This window comes from Thamnophis sirtalis, unplaced genomic scaffold (assembly GCF_051295495.1).
Source record: "Thamnophis sirtalis isolate CommonGarterSnake01/CBP01778 unplaced genomic scaffold, rThaSir2_p1.2 scaffold_3, whole genome shotgun sequence".
NCBI lineage: Eukaryota > Metazoa > Chordata > Lepidosauria > Squamata > Natricidae > Thamnophis > Thamnophis sirtalis.
In genome coordinates, this window is record NW_028261383.1 from 139,781,298 (window position 1) to 139,796,595 (window position 15,298).

Consider the following 15,298-nt stretch of genomic DNA (forward strand, 5'->3'; position numbering starts at 1 on the left):
AACTATGAAAAAAGTGATGCTATTTTATTAGTTTTAATTTCAGAAGAGATCATCTAAATATTCTGCATGCAAATTTTAGAGTAACTGCATATACCCAAATATCTCTCAGTAGTATCTGTATTTCAGTTTTTAATAAACATTACTGAATTGTTTTTAATGGTTTAAAAAAAAAGAGTACAAACATTTTAATAAATAAAATCATAATCAAAACTTTCTAGCACTCTTTCATAATGGTAATTTATTAAACTTTTAAAGTAAAAGATAATCACCACACATCTTCATACCTATGCCTCAAAATCTAAACCTGTGGATCAGCTTGGTCTTTCAGAGTAAGAAAAAAATATGAAACTGCTAAATTTCTCATTGGTTGAGTAATAGTGATTTGTTTACTCACATTATTTATATAAAGTAAATAAAATAATTTCCAACAACCAATTGTGGAGAAGAAGCAAAGTGTGCAAATTCAGTACATACAAGTAACCATGGTTTTTATTGTTATTTACTGATATTTGCTCAATAAAAATTCCATTCCTATCCATATTAAAATAGAAGATGGTAGCAAAACACAATACATGCGAGTTACATCAAAAACCAATCAACCAATCGCTTCAACTGTTATTTCTGTAATGTCACTATGGTTATTTTTAGAAGATATTCAATACTAATATATTAATTTTAAGCAACTGTTTGCAATTTTTATTTCCCACTACATATTATTTCCCACTACATATTAAATATTTATAATATTGCACAGCCTTCAAAAACACTGCACAGTTATTGAAAACACTAAATAAGTAATAATATAAAAAACCATAAACATGTTATAAATTGAAACCAATAGGTAGATGATTTAACAAGGACATGAAAAATTAGAAAATATTATGGATGGTAGGTCCCAAATCACACGCCTACTTGAAATGATTCTGCAACTGTTTCTAATAACTCATTATCTCTGTGATTTAAAAAGTTATGTGAATAATTTAATGATGAAATAGCCTAGTGATTTTAATCCAACTATACAGTAGATAAATCTTTGGAATCCCTTGGTTGCAACATAAAGTTTCCGTATTTTTAGAGAGATGTTCTTCATGTATCATGAGCTTCATTAAACATAAAATAGTAAGAATGCATATATTTTAACAAACTGCACTGCATTAAAAAGATAAATGGTACCTATATCACAAATGTATACAAATATAAATACGGAAATATAATAAGACTGATGATGAAGAAGAAGCTATCTATCTTTTAAGAAGTACATTTGTTATTAAACATCAACATAACATATTATTTGACTAATAAACAAAAAAAACTGAGCACAGTCCCTTCTTCCCTTCTATTCCTTGTTTCTTTTTAAACCAACCATAAATACTGAATTTCTGGATTGTATTACTGACATGGTATAAATGAAATAAATAATTAACTTTTTTCAATAACTCATGAATTTGCAGTGAAGAAAAAAAACATGAGCTGTTTTTTTCTTCAAGTATGGAGAAAAGGCTCCAAAGTGCGTATATGTGTGTGTATATGTGTATACATGTCTTTATGTATAATATATATATTAAACTATGATAATAATTATCCACATTTTCTACCAAATTATTCAAACTATTCTATTGAGAACTGCTAAACAGTCATTGTCTCCCTATTCTATTACTTTCCATTTTTAAGTGTCTTCGCTTCAGGCCTTTTAAAGTATATTTATTCTAGATAATGAACTATGTTCAAAACAACTGGCATAGGTTATATATTTTTAGTTGGAACGATCAAGAAAATTTTCCATATCAACAATGCAGATTTAACCTGTACATTTGAGCAATTAAACACACCATAGCTGGGAATTACTATGGTAAATGGATTCTAACAGTCATCATAAAAATGGAAGATATATATGTTTGTTATATGTACATATGTGTACACAGAACCCAATGTATGTGTACTTATATACTTTAATGCATTTATGTATGAAAATATACAGATACAAAAATTTTACACACCCACGCACAAACACATTTAAAAAATCATATCTAAAGGCAAGCAATCCACAATTCATAATTTCCCATATATTTATCATTAAAATAAATCCTTAGCAAATCACGTGCAAAAATAAAATGATATTAATTATCCCCAAACATCATTATAAAATTAATAAAAACTTAAGTACAGAGAATATATAGGCTAATTGCAGGCATATTTATTTTTAAAATCAATGAGTAAGTCAAAAGGGGAGGGGTCTACTACAGATACATAGAAAGGAAATAAATAACGGTTTTTCTTAAATCTATCATGACAATAAATGAGACAAGATTATAAATAATAGGCCAAATTATTGCACACCATGTGATTCTTAATCTGGCTACCTGTGGGTACCCCCCCCCTCCTTTTTTTCTTTTTTCTTTTTTGAAAGCCTTTTTTAGTAGTGGCAGGCTCATGGGGCGGTAATGAAAATACAATAGAAAAAGAAAATTGTGTTTATATGCCAGTTTTTTGAAATGATTAAAGCGTGCAGCAAAAAGAACATTGGAAAATAGGGGACTTTTTAAAAAAAAAAGGCAATTCCATTATTTTTGAAATGCTGTTATTACCTGAGCATCTCGTTTCCTATATTCCTGGGTTTTATTGTCGTAGTCTGTCATGGCAGCCCGAAGCTGTTTTTCTAGTTTCTCAATTTCCCGTTCATGGTCTCGGACCAGGCAATCCTTTTCTGTGTTATGTTCTTGGAATAGGTGCGTCTTTTCCTGTTCATGCTCCAGCTTCAGCTCTACTATCTGATTGGACAATGAGGAGTACAGTTCATCAACAGAACATCCCTGTCGTCATGACAACTCATCTTACTGCTTAATTTTTTTTCAACCCCACAATTTCATTGTAGGTTTTTACCATTATTTTTACGTCATCGTTACCTCACCTGCAAAAAAAAAAAAAAAGTGGGGGAAAAATTCTAAGTTTTAGGTGCTATTCATAAAAACGAAACAAATTCAACAAATCTCCAATACTGAATGTCAGAACACTGGGGGGGGGGGGGGAGGATGGGGGAAAAAACCCTGTCACATTGGATGTACGTTCCCGAAATCCAGCAGTGATACAGATTAAAAATGGTTAATTGTCTCTTCCGCTCTTCATGGGTGCACAAACGTCTCCAAAATAAAAGTCCGTCCGATATGAATGAATGAATGAATGGAGGAATGTGTATATGTGTGTATGTATATGTTTCTATATCTATATATGTCTATATAAACTTTTTTCAACATTCCCCTGCTATTTTTAAAATGAAAAGACTATGAAAATGAAAAAAAAAACTGTAGCACCCCAGCACAAACAAATGTATGTGTTTTAGGAGGCACCTGCTGTGCCGCAAGCTTGCACCATGATTGCCAAGAAGATTCTATTCTCAGGAAGCTCCTTTGCCTGTTCAAAGCACACTGGATACGATGACCCTGGCCAGGCTTAGCCTCTCCATGTTAGACTGAATGGCAGCTGGAGACCAAGGGCCTGGTGGCTGCAGCTTTAATACTAATCCTCCCAGACTGTGCACAATGGCACCCTACCTGGCCGGCAAACTATAGCTAGCTAGGCTGCCTTTGAAGCAGGTGGTGAATAGGGAACTGCAGGAAGCCAGCTTTCCTCATGAACTCCGGGCCACACAGCTGCTAGGAACAGTCAGTTGAATTTTTCTTCAGTTTTGGTGGATTTCAGGAGAAGAAGAAAAGGCTGTTATCAGGAATACTATGGTTATATTTAGCGTGAGAAACTCTCCTCTTCACAAAAAAAATAAAGCAGCAGTAGGAATCTGCCCATAATTGATTTTGTTTGTGTGAGCAAAGCATGGAGGCATCTTATCTTAAAGAGATAGCATTCATTTTTGTAAAAGCGTTCTCCATAACTGTCACCTTGGCGTGGGTATATAAATTTTCCATGTATATTCTGAATATCCAAATCTCATAAAATTCTTATGGAATCAAATTATTCTCAACTGGAAATATTTGGGTAATATATACTTGGCCGAATACCATATAAAGCAAATTGTTGAAACTGCAGCTTTGTGAATAAAGATACATTCTTTATTGATTGTTAATGTTTTACTAAGATTTGTAATCCAATTAAAATCAGATTATTTTAAACATTTTTGCCAAATAGGCCTGAGTATTATATATTCTTTTTTAGCAGAAAGTAGTTTCCTTGATTACAACTGAATGTGCACTGCTGTAAAAATCAAGATAAATTAAAATAAGGAAAATTACTACCCTTTTTCTAAACAGGCCAACCATAATTGAATTTATACTTTTTAATTTAAAAAAAAAGTCCCAATCAAAACTGCAAACTTTTCATTCCCCAATTAATTCTGATTGTCCAGTTAACTTTTACTTTCCAATTCCCTGAAACCAACGAAATTGATTACTAAAAATATAAAGTATTATTAAAACAAGAAAAATATCTGTAAAAAACATAAAAAGTTCTATGTCAATCTTCACTTTATCATGCGCTTTTCATTTTTGTAGCCAGCAAAATATAAAATTATGAAAGACAGTGTATATATAACCAAGAAAAAGGACATCATTACTTCTCAGAGTAGGAAGATGTACCTGATCTTTAACCTTAAATGACAATACTGACTTCCTTGGCGGAATACATCTAAATAAATAAATGTCACTAGCACTATGAACGCTAATCTATTAGGCCATGAAGAGTGGTCAACATAATTTCTTAGAAGCAATTCTCTCTTTCCTTCTCAAGCCTTTACCCTGTAGTTTGATGTTTAAAGTTTAAACATTTCCAGTCAAACAATATGTTTCAGTGAATTCCTATGCGAACAGTAGCTGATATAACCTCTGCTTGGTACAAACTTAAACATCACATCTCTCTGCAAATGTTAAATGCATACTTAGTATGTATTTGCAGTTGCCTAAGATCTCTGCACAGATGTTCTACAATATGAAAATCTGGGGATTGTGAAGATCAGTATTAACATTTTATCTCTTTCCTTTAACTATTTCATACTTGATTGTAGGTATGTTTTAGGACTCAGTCTTGCTGAATTATCTAACTTCTTCCCAGCTTCATATTCTTCATTGTCTGTGGGACATTATATACAATATATATTGTACATATACATATACATACATACATACATGCATACATACATACACACACACACACATACAGTATATACAGTATACTGTATACACACACACACACACACAAAATATATATACAATAGTTCCTCTACCTGTAGCTGCCACACAATTCCAAAACATAATAGTCACCATTGTGCTTAAGATAAACAGTTCAAATTTTTGTGCCATCAGCTCAAAGTACTTTATTTTGAAAGGTTTTAGGTCTATCAAGGTTTTTTAAATAGATATAAACTAATGTTTTGTGATTTGACCAGAAAAGTGTTTTTTTTAAATGAAAATTCTCTCATGCAGATCATTTTTCTATAAACAGCATCAAGTTATAGAACTATGTACAGCTATTCAAGTACTAGCTAATATTTTCAGCAGTAATGTGTGGTTTCTACTCTGTAGATTTGACCACTTTAAGGCACTGCTAGTGGAGATTTTTCTTGGGTCTTTCCAATCTTTCTTTGCTTTCAATGGTTCCATGTAACCTCAATTAACAAGGTTAGCACAGTGGAAATTCTAGCTGAAAGTGTTGAACAGATTTAATAGCTTTCCCATCCTTTTAAGAGTGAATTATCTTTACTTTCAAATATGCCTAGAAGGTTGCTTAAAGGAACCCATGATGTTAAAAGTAGATAGGTTAGAACAGTGGTCTCCAACCTTGGCAATCTTAAGCCTGAAGGACTTCAACTCCCAGAATTCCCCAGCCAGAAGTTGAAGTTAAGTCCTCCAGACTTAAGATTGCCAAGTTTGAAGACCACTGGGTTAGAAGATCAAAGTATCTGTTTGTGAATTGAACTGCCAACATATAATAAAACTGCTTGCCAGGAGACCCTATGGGGTTAAGCCTCCCTAGGGAGGTGGTGAAGAAAGGAAAGGCGTTTCATCGATCACAATGAAATTGCAATTTCCTCAGTGACTCGAAGAAAGCTTTCCTAAATGGCAGCAGGGATGGTGGCCATTTTGGTCAGTCACAAGCTGTGACTAAGATTCTGTGCTGGAACAGTGTGTGGACAAAGCAGTGAAACTGGGTGAGATAACTTCCAATTTTTGCCCCAAAGATTTAACCCAAGTTAAAAATTATTTTAAAAAACAATCTCCAAATAGTAAGAAAGCAGTGATTGGGTTTATGGAGAAGTATTAAAGACTAAAAATTCAAGAGAAAGACTCAAGCTTAAAGACACAGATGCAAAAGAAATATTTAAGGGATGTTTAAAAACATAGAAAGCCTGGAAAAAGTTGAATAACATTGTGAAAAGTGATTATTGGGAGAAATTGCCTTTTCTAAACTCTATCTTTAACCCCCCTGAATGGCTGACAGTCAGCTGTTTTGACTTTTACATTCTGAATGCTGGAATTGGGAGCAGGGAAGCCATCTACTGGAGAAGATTGTGGCAAAGTGGGAAATTTGAATGAAAGTTAGGAAACACGGTGTGTGTGTGTGTGTGTGTGTGTGTGTGTGTGTGTGTGTGTGTGTGTGTACTATAATTATAATGAGCATATTAAGGTTAGAAGTTGGAAGATAAAAACTATGTATATGCAATTGTATTATTATTGTCAGCACTATGTAAAAAAATAGGAACCATTAGTACCTATTAGCAGCTTCTTACCTTTGCCCTCTCGACTGCCAACTGGATACCTGATTTTAAAGTTAACAATAGCTATTATCATTTTTCTGACTCACATATTTTTGCTCTGTTTTTCTATTCCTGAAAATTTATGTACACTAATTCATTATTCCGTAAATTTAGAAAAGAGTGAGAGGTATGTATTATATCACTTTTGGTGTTTCCCAGCAATATGGTAGTAGCAGTGGAATATTTGGCCATTTTTCAAAATTACGATTATTGTAGCATCCCCATGGTCGTGTGATCAGAATTTGGATGCTTGGTAACTGGCATGTATTTATGAGGGTTGCAGTCCCAGGGTCATGTTTTGTGACCTGCTGACAAGCAAGTCAATGCAGAAGTCAGATTTACTTAACAACCATGTTATTAACTTAACTGTATTGATTCACTTAAGAACTGGGGCAAGAAAGGTGATAAAATGAAACAAAACTCACTTATCAACTGTCTTACATAGTAATATAAATTTTTGATTCAATTGCGGTACTAAGTCAAGGACTACTTGTATTAAGCTACTATCTTTGTGTGCCTTTTCTTTCTCATCCCTAATACTAATCAGCTCCACATTTCTCTGGCAAAAACAGGAGTTTTTTCTGGCATCTGAATATTTTTGCATATGTGTGCTTCCAAAATTGTTGATGTATGAAACATTAAAATATGAATAATAAAGCCCCTTTTATCCAGTCTAGAGCCAGCTTGACTGGTTTGAGTGTCAAACTTTAGGTCCTCATCCAATTAATTATTCTGACCAGAGGTGAGTTCCTGCCGGTTCTAACCGATTCGGTAGAAGAGGTTCGTCAAATCTACTGTATCGGTTAGAAGAGGTTCCACTGGTGGACTCGGAAGTAAGTTCCGGAACGCCTGCCCCCGCCCTGTCGCTCACTCACTCACCCCACCCATTCCATCGCAGCTCGCTCACTCCCCCGCCCATGCACATTAAACTAGCCCAGCCGTCCGCTCACTGATTGGCTGGAATACAGCCAATCAGTGAGCAGGTTGGTCGACCCGCCCACCTCTAACGCCCGTTTAAAAGCATGGTGCAAATGGCCAACATTCCTCTTTTGAAAAGAGTCTTTCTCTTTTGAAAAGAGTCTTTCTCTTTTGAAAAGAGTCTTTCTCTTTTGAAAAGAGTCTTTCTCGTTCCTGAGCAGCTGTCACATCACACTTGCTGATCGGGTCTTCCCTTCGCTTTGCCTGTCAGCAGCTTGCTGCTTCCCTCAGGTAAGCAACTAAGTGTGAGGGGGCGGTGGCAGGAGGCTAGCGTACGCCAGTTTGTGGCTTTTGCAAGGGAATGCCTTCAGGCTTTTGCGAGGGAAGGCCTTCCCTCGCGAAAGCCAGGAGCTGGTGTACACCGTGTGACCAAAAGGGGCGCGGTGATGGGAAGCTAGTGTATGCCAGCCTGCAGCTTTTATGTGGGAAGGCCTTTAGGCCTAACCTTGTGAAAGCCACGGGCTGGCGTACGCCACCTGGCGGAAAGGGGGTGGGTGGCAGCGGCGGCGGGAAGCTAGCGTATGCCAGTGCACAGCTTTCAAGAGGGAAGGCGTTCAGGCCTTCCATCGCAAAAGCTGCAAGCTGGCATATGCTGCGTGGCCAAAAGATGGTTTCCTGCTACCCCCTAGTCTCCAGCAGGCCTAGTTGACCCGGTTGTCCCTTCAGTCCAGCTTACCTGCTGCCTTGTCGCCTGCATGCTCCCTGCTGCATCCATCGCATCGGAGAGCTGCTGATTCTGCCTGCTGGTAAGTGACCTGGTTGTTTTTTTCTTTTATTTTCTTTTTATGCTTTTAATGTTTTTTAAAAAAAATATTTTATTTTTTGTGTATAGAATTTTTTTAAATTGTTTTATTTAAAAGTATTAAGTATAGAATTTTTTAATGGTTTATTTTAATTTATTGTTGATTTTAATTTATTGTGTGTAGAATATTTTGAACTGGTTTTATTTTAATTTATTGTTTGTGGAATACTTTTAACTGGTTTTATTTTAATTTATTGTGTGTGGAATACTTTAAAGTGGTTTTATTTTGAATTATAGTGTGTGGAATACTTTAAAATGGTTTTATTTTAAATTATTGCTGGTAGAATAGTTTTTTTAAATTGTCTTCGACTATTTTTTAAAAAAATATTCCATCAACAATAAATTAAAATAAACCATTAAAAATATTCTATCCTCAATACTTTTAAATAAAACAATTTAAAAATATTATATCCACAATACATTTAAAAGTATTGTGGATAGAATATTTTTAAATGCTTTATTTTAATTTATTGTGTATAGAATATTTTTTGATGCTTTTGTTTTAATTTATCGTGTATAGAATATTTTTAAATGGTTTTTAAGGATTTTTTTATTATTTATAGAATATCTTTTTTAAAATTATTTTTAGGGAAATTTTATTTATTTATTGTTTATAGAATATGTTTATTACAAGAAATGTTATTCCTTTTTGCAAATGTTTTATTTGTGATGCAATATGTTGCTTTTAAGTGTGCAGCTTGGTGCGTGGTTTATGTGTGTCAAAGTGGCTGCTTTTCTATGGGCAGGCCAGGTTGGTGCAAGGCAGCTTTCCCAGATTTTGTGTGTTTCTGTGTGATACCTGGTTGTTTAGGTAATTGTGAGGTGGTTGCTGGTTCTGTGAGCTTCCTGGCACTGTCCTTTATAATTTCCCACAATGCCCTGATGGTTTTTATTCCAGTGGCTTTGTCTTTCCTGTCCTTAGGGTTAGGGAAAAAAACTGGTTTCTTCTGCAGACTTTTGGGGGGAAATTGTTATTTTTGGGGTGTGTGGGTGTGTAATGTCTCGCAGTTATCTACACATTAATAATGATCAAGTAATAATAATATTTACTTATACATTTTAGTGACATTTCCTTACATTATTAGTGTTTTCTTTCATACTTTTAGATTTCTAATATCTGTTTCTGTTAGTTAGCAATTGATAAAACAAATCCCACGTGAAAAAGTATTCGAAGCCTTCTTGATTTTAATTGTCAAATTATTCATTCCTGCACATTCTAATATTTATTCATTTTCATATCTCTGTTTTTCAACTGTTATGCACAATTCCAGCAACTGCTAACGGGTGTAAAATTAAATATGTATTGTATTCCCTTTCAAATACCCAACAAAATATTTCTGGTTCAAAATCCATATCTTGCTTTACCATTGCTTCTAGCCACTAACTCTTGAGTAGCTACTTGGACTGACCTAAGTACTGAACCTAATTCATATAATCCTGTTTTTTGAACTGAGAACTAAATTTCAGAAAAAGAAATCTGTATTGCTCTATGAATCTACCTATGACATTCATTCTTGATCTAACTTCTTGGATGAAAGACTATATCTTTCCTGTTCGTTTATATCTTTCCTGTTTGTTGGGGGACATCCTTCCTGAAAAGACTGTTCATTGTTGGGCGAAAACGGAGGTCCCTTCTGTTACCTGTGGTCCTCAGCTTACAACCACAATTGAGTCCAATATTGTTTTATTTCTTTTGCAGTTAGTATTATTTAACAGAATGAAGAAGTGGCAACAGAGTATGACTGTTTTTTTCTCCAAAAAACCAAGAGTTGAGGAATCAGCTGATCCACAAGTCATCAGCACCAACACCACAATAGCAATAGCAATAGCAGTAGACTTATATACCGCTTCATAGGGCTTTCAGCCCTCTCTAAGCGGTTTACAGAGAGTCAGCATATTGCCCCCAACAATCTGGGTCCTCATTTTACCCACCTCGGAAGGATGGAAGGCTGAGTCAACCCTGAGCCGGTGAGATTTGAACCGCTGAACTGCTGATCTAGCAGTAGCCTGCAGTGCTGCATTTAACCACTGCGCCACCTTGGCTCAAGCACCATAAGCACCACCACCAGCACCACCACCAGCAGTACCACCAGCACAACCACTTGAGGTCAGAGAAAGCAGCAAGTCCATCTCCTCCACTGAAGGTCCACAACTTCCTGACTGCTGGAATTTGCAGCAATACAGACATTTCCAGGAGAAGTATGATGGACAGGCAGTATCTGACAAAAAGTTAGGTTGTGAGTACTGTGCAAAATCCATGTTCTCATTAGATAAAGGTATTCATGCTTCTAGAGAGTGGAAACATTTCCAGGTTGTGCCAGCAGGGTCAACTAAGGAGAATCAACAAGCATCGCTCAGAAAAAAATTAAAGGAACATTTTCAATCAAAAGCACACCTTATTTGTTTGGAGAGCAGTAAACAACGGGAGCAGGATGCCTTAACCAAATCTGTAGGTAAGTTAACTGACAAACATTTATCCAGTACTTGCAAAATAATTTCTACTGTTTACGAAGATGCAATCCATTCTCACACATCGAAGCACAGGTAAATTTGCTAACTAAGGTTGGAGTGGATGTGGAAGTTGGCTTGCATTCATGGAGATCCGCAGTGAAAATAGTTGAATTCATTGCGAATGAAATCAAAACCACTGTGTTTTCCAGGATTATTGCAAAGAATCTAAAGGTGTTCCTAATAATCAATGAAGCCTCAACACTTTCAATGAAAGCAGTGCTGATAGTTTTTGTTAGAGTTGCGGTTCCAGAATGCCGAGCAACCATTTTCATTCAGCTGTTGGAATTAGAGAAACAAGATGCGGAGACCATATGTTCTGCAGTGATGGGAAGCTTGCATAAAGTTGGGTTTACCACTGAATATCTGCAAAAGAATTTAATCGCTTTCTGTTCCAATGGTGCCAACGTTATGCTTGGAAGAAAATCTGGAGTCAGCACCAGAATAGCTCAAGACTTCCCAAACATCGTAATCTGGCACTGACTGCTTGAACCACTGCCTCCAACTTGTGCTGGATGATGCAATAACAGAAATAAAGCAACTCAACCACTTCAAGATCTTCCTTGATAAAATACACACCACGTTCCACAAATTCTGTAAGAGCCAGAATGACGTTTTCCAAATCTCTGAACAATTGGGCATTGAAATTGTGAAGATTGGCAGAGTTTTGGAACTAAGATGGGCTGCCTGTAGTTTAAGAGCAACCATGGCTGTGTGCCGTGCTTATCCAGCGCTACATCAGTTTTTTTGGTCAATAAAAGATTCCCAGGCATGGCTTCTCATTTTGAAAATCTAAATTTTTTGAAAGATTTGGCCCTCATGATTGATATTCTAAATGAGATTTCTTTTCTATCAAATGCCCTGCAGGGGAGACACACAGATATCATCAAGGCCGAAAAGTTAGTATTGCGAACAATCAAAGCTTTTGAAGTGCTTAGACAGAGAAAGGGCACTTATGAAACAAACCTTGAAGCAATGCTACAAACACAAATGCTTCAAAAACATCAATTTAGCTCCAAATCAACGATTTGTTGCCCTTCCTCATGACAAGATTCTGTCAAGCATCCTCACCAATTTGAAGAAAAGGCTGATGGATTGTGAACATCTAAAAACAGGTAGCCAATTGCCAGCCACAAACAAGTTACACTTTATCATATATTTGGAGCCAGATTACTGGAACATTGAAGATATAGTCATTCCATGGGCTGAGGCAGAGGCAGCATTGCTTGAATTTGGTGAAATTTTTAATTACGAAATTAATTTGAACGACTACAGAGATTTTTTGGAAAATATACTCAAAAATCCAAATAAGTGCAAAATTCCTGACAGTATCAGAAAAGCTAGAGATATTGTCAGGACAACTGCTCAGTTCAGCAGAGATGGAAAGGGGGTTCTCATATGAACCTCATATGTTCAGAGCAAAGAACCCGCCTAACTCCCAATTTCTGCAGTGAAAAAGTGGCTCAGAGTGCACTACCACATGGCTGATGATCCACGAGTAACGACCAAGAAAGCTGCAACTGAGGAGTCTGGAAGCCTAAGAACAATATGGAAATATCAACAACCAGAAAACCAATAACACAAGTATGTACTTGAGTGTATCTCTTTCATTGTGTTATTCTTATGTAAGATGTAAGTGCATGCTATTAAAGTCTTCCTTTCTGTGTCTCTCCTTTGTGCGGTCATTCATTGGAGCAAATGTGGTTTAGTGATGTAGAAGACCGGCAAGGCCAGTTATCCTTCCTCTGTAAGTAGCTGTCTTTATTGCTGGGTTCATCCTTAATATAGTAAGTGCAAACAATTGAAGTCTTCCTTTCTGTGTCTCTTCTTTGTGCAGGCTATTGGAGCAAGATGGTGAGGTGGTGGTGCAGAAGATGCAGAAAAGGACAGCAATCTTCCTTTTCTATTATTTTGTGTGCTTGTTTCATCCTAATGCAGTGCATATAATTAAAGTCTTCCTTTCTGTGTCTCTTCTTTGTGCAGGTATTGGAGCAAGGTGGTGAGGTGGTGGTGCAGAAGACCGGCAAGGCGGTAATCTTACCTCTGTAGGTAGCTGTCTTTATTGTTTTGTGTGCTGATTTCATCCTAATGCAGTGCATGCAATGGAAGAATTCATTTCTCTGTCTCTTCTTTGTGCGGGCCATTCATTGGAATCAGTGATATTGAAGACTGGCAAGGACAGTCATCTTCCTTCTGTAAGTAGCTCTTTTATTATTTTGTGTACTTATTTTAATCTTATTGTAGTTCATCCATTGGGGCAAAGAATTCAGTGACATCGTCTCAGCCACTCCCACCCAGTCACATGAGTGCCAAGCTACTCCCACCTGGTCACATGACTGCCAAGCCACTCCCATCCAGTCACATGACTGCCAAGCAACTCCCACCTGGTCACATGGCCAGCAAGCCACTCCCACCCAGTCACATGGCCAGCAAGCCACTCCCACCCAGTCACATGGCCGGCAAGCCATTCCCCCACAAAGCAGGCCACACCTACAGAAGAGGTTCCAAAAATTTTTGAAACCCACCAATGATCCTGGCCAAGCACCCAAATAACACCATCACCCTCGATCCCAAAGAAGACTACTCAGCAATTTCATGAAGAAGCCACATGGAAGGAACTAAGGTAAAGCTGTTTCTGAACATCAAAGAACATGACAAACTGATCACTTGCTGTAGCTGAGCTTTACTCACAACTTAAAGATGGGAAGATGACAGAAATGGACAGCAGAATCAAATTTGGAAGGATGGAAGATACAATGCATGAGAAATTTTCTAGACAAGAACATTGTTTATGGAACACTTGTCTACCCTCAGGGACTTTCTTTTTTACAGTCTTGATGACTGGGATGCAAATAAGCAACCTCCGGGTTCTGATGAAACAATCTCTCATCCACAAAGAAAATTAATTGCAGAAATAAACGTATAATATAATAAATAAAACTTATAATTATATTTTGTATTCTGTTGCACAGATAATTCCAAACTATGGCCCTGCCCTGCACTGCTATTGTCATTGCAAAATAAACTATGCAACAATGATTTAATAGTAAAATACCAGGATTCATTTTATATTTATAAATACTAGCTGGCAATAGTGAAGAGATTAGCATTAACTTTTCAAATGTCTATGAATTTCTAAAGGAATTTGGCACAATAAAGTTTGAACAGAAAGTTGAATTAAGTGGATCATGGCTAAATATAACACTCTATTATATGTTTTATTGTATACTGCTCAGAGAAATTGAACCGTTTAAACATTTTTTAAATAAACAAATAAATATTGATTTTCTCCAGTTTATCACATTAGCATTTATGCACAGATAGCCAGTGGCCTGGAGGAAAAATTAAACCCATAAACATGAAGAAAATTCAAATGCAAAATTAGAATGTTTATCTGTGGGGCACTTATGATAATTTTATCTGCAAGGAATATTTGCAATAATTTTTGAAAGAAAAAAATACTGGTAAGATTGTATGATTGTAAGAGGTCTCATACAGAAAAAGCTCTTTAATGTGAAGCTTTAAGGCAAATGCATTTTACATCTATACTTGAATCAAAATTATGACTTAATGATCAATTTTCTGTCAAATGATGCAAGTTTTACAATCGCTCTATCAACTGAACTCAAAGGAAATTCCAATAGAAAAAGGATTATAAAAGCTAACCTAATAATATTTTGTATTTCATAATTATTACAACACAAAATAATTGTAGTGCTGAAATGTTCAGGTTATATATTTCAAGTTCTATAACATTTCCAAGCCTATATATTCATAGAACTTCTAAAGTTTTATATGAAGGTTGAAATAAAAGTAATGCTTCCAATGTTCTAAATTGCCAACAGATTGCAGTACTGACAACGCTAGAAGTTCTGATATGTTCTTTATCACATTTATTTTTTCGTTTCAGTAGATAAGAAGTTGTGAGAAAAAGTTGAGTTGTGTTGCTAATTTTCATGAAACAGAAGCTTACAATTAATACTTATCAGATCATTTTAAGCATAGCACTGTGATTGAATTTTGGATTGCATAAAGAACCCTCCAATTGAAATTCACCATGAATGCAGGTTATTTATGGTAATGACTATGAACACTGTATGTCACAGGGACACTAAATTTAATGATTGTGTCATGAAAAACAAAGTGGATGACCTATGACAACAGTCAACAACTTTCACATTAGAAAGACTGTTGAACAAATTAAGGGCAACTGGTGGATTACTTAAGATATAACATGCTGTCAGGTATGGCAT

At 35.9% G+C, this 15,298-nt stretch overlaps 1 protein-coding gene across 4 annotated transcripts in view; it reads right to left on the reverse strand.

Moving 5' to 3' along the window:
• The window catches only part of CEP112 (centrosomal protein 112), a 273,284-nt gene that overhangs the window by 153,034 nt on the left and 104,952 nt on the right, over nt 1-15,298 (reverse strand). For all 4 annotated transcript variants that reach the window (XR_015696022.1, XM_087710220.1, XM_087710221.1 and 1 more), the window contains one exon: nt 2,586-2,768. Coding sequence is in view for 3 of the 4 variants with exons in the window: in XM_087710220.1 (XP_087566346.1) it covers nt 2,586-2,768 (183 nt within the window). In the remaining variant the exon portion in view is untranslated. The remainder of the gene's footprint in view (nt 1-2,585; nt 2,769-15,298) is intronic.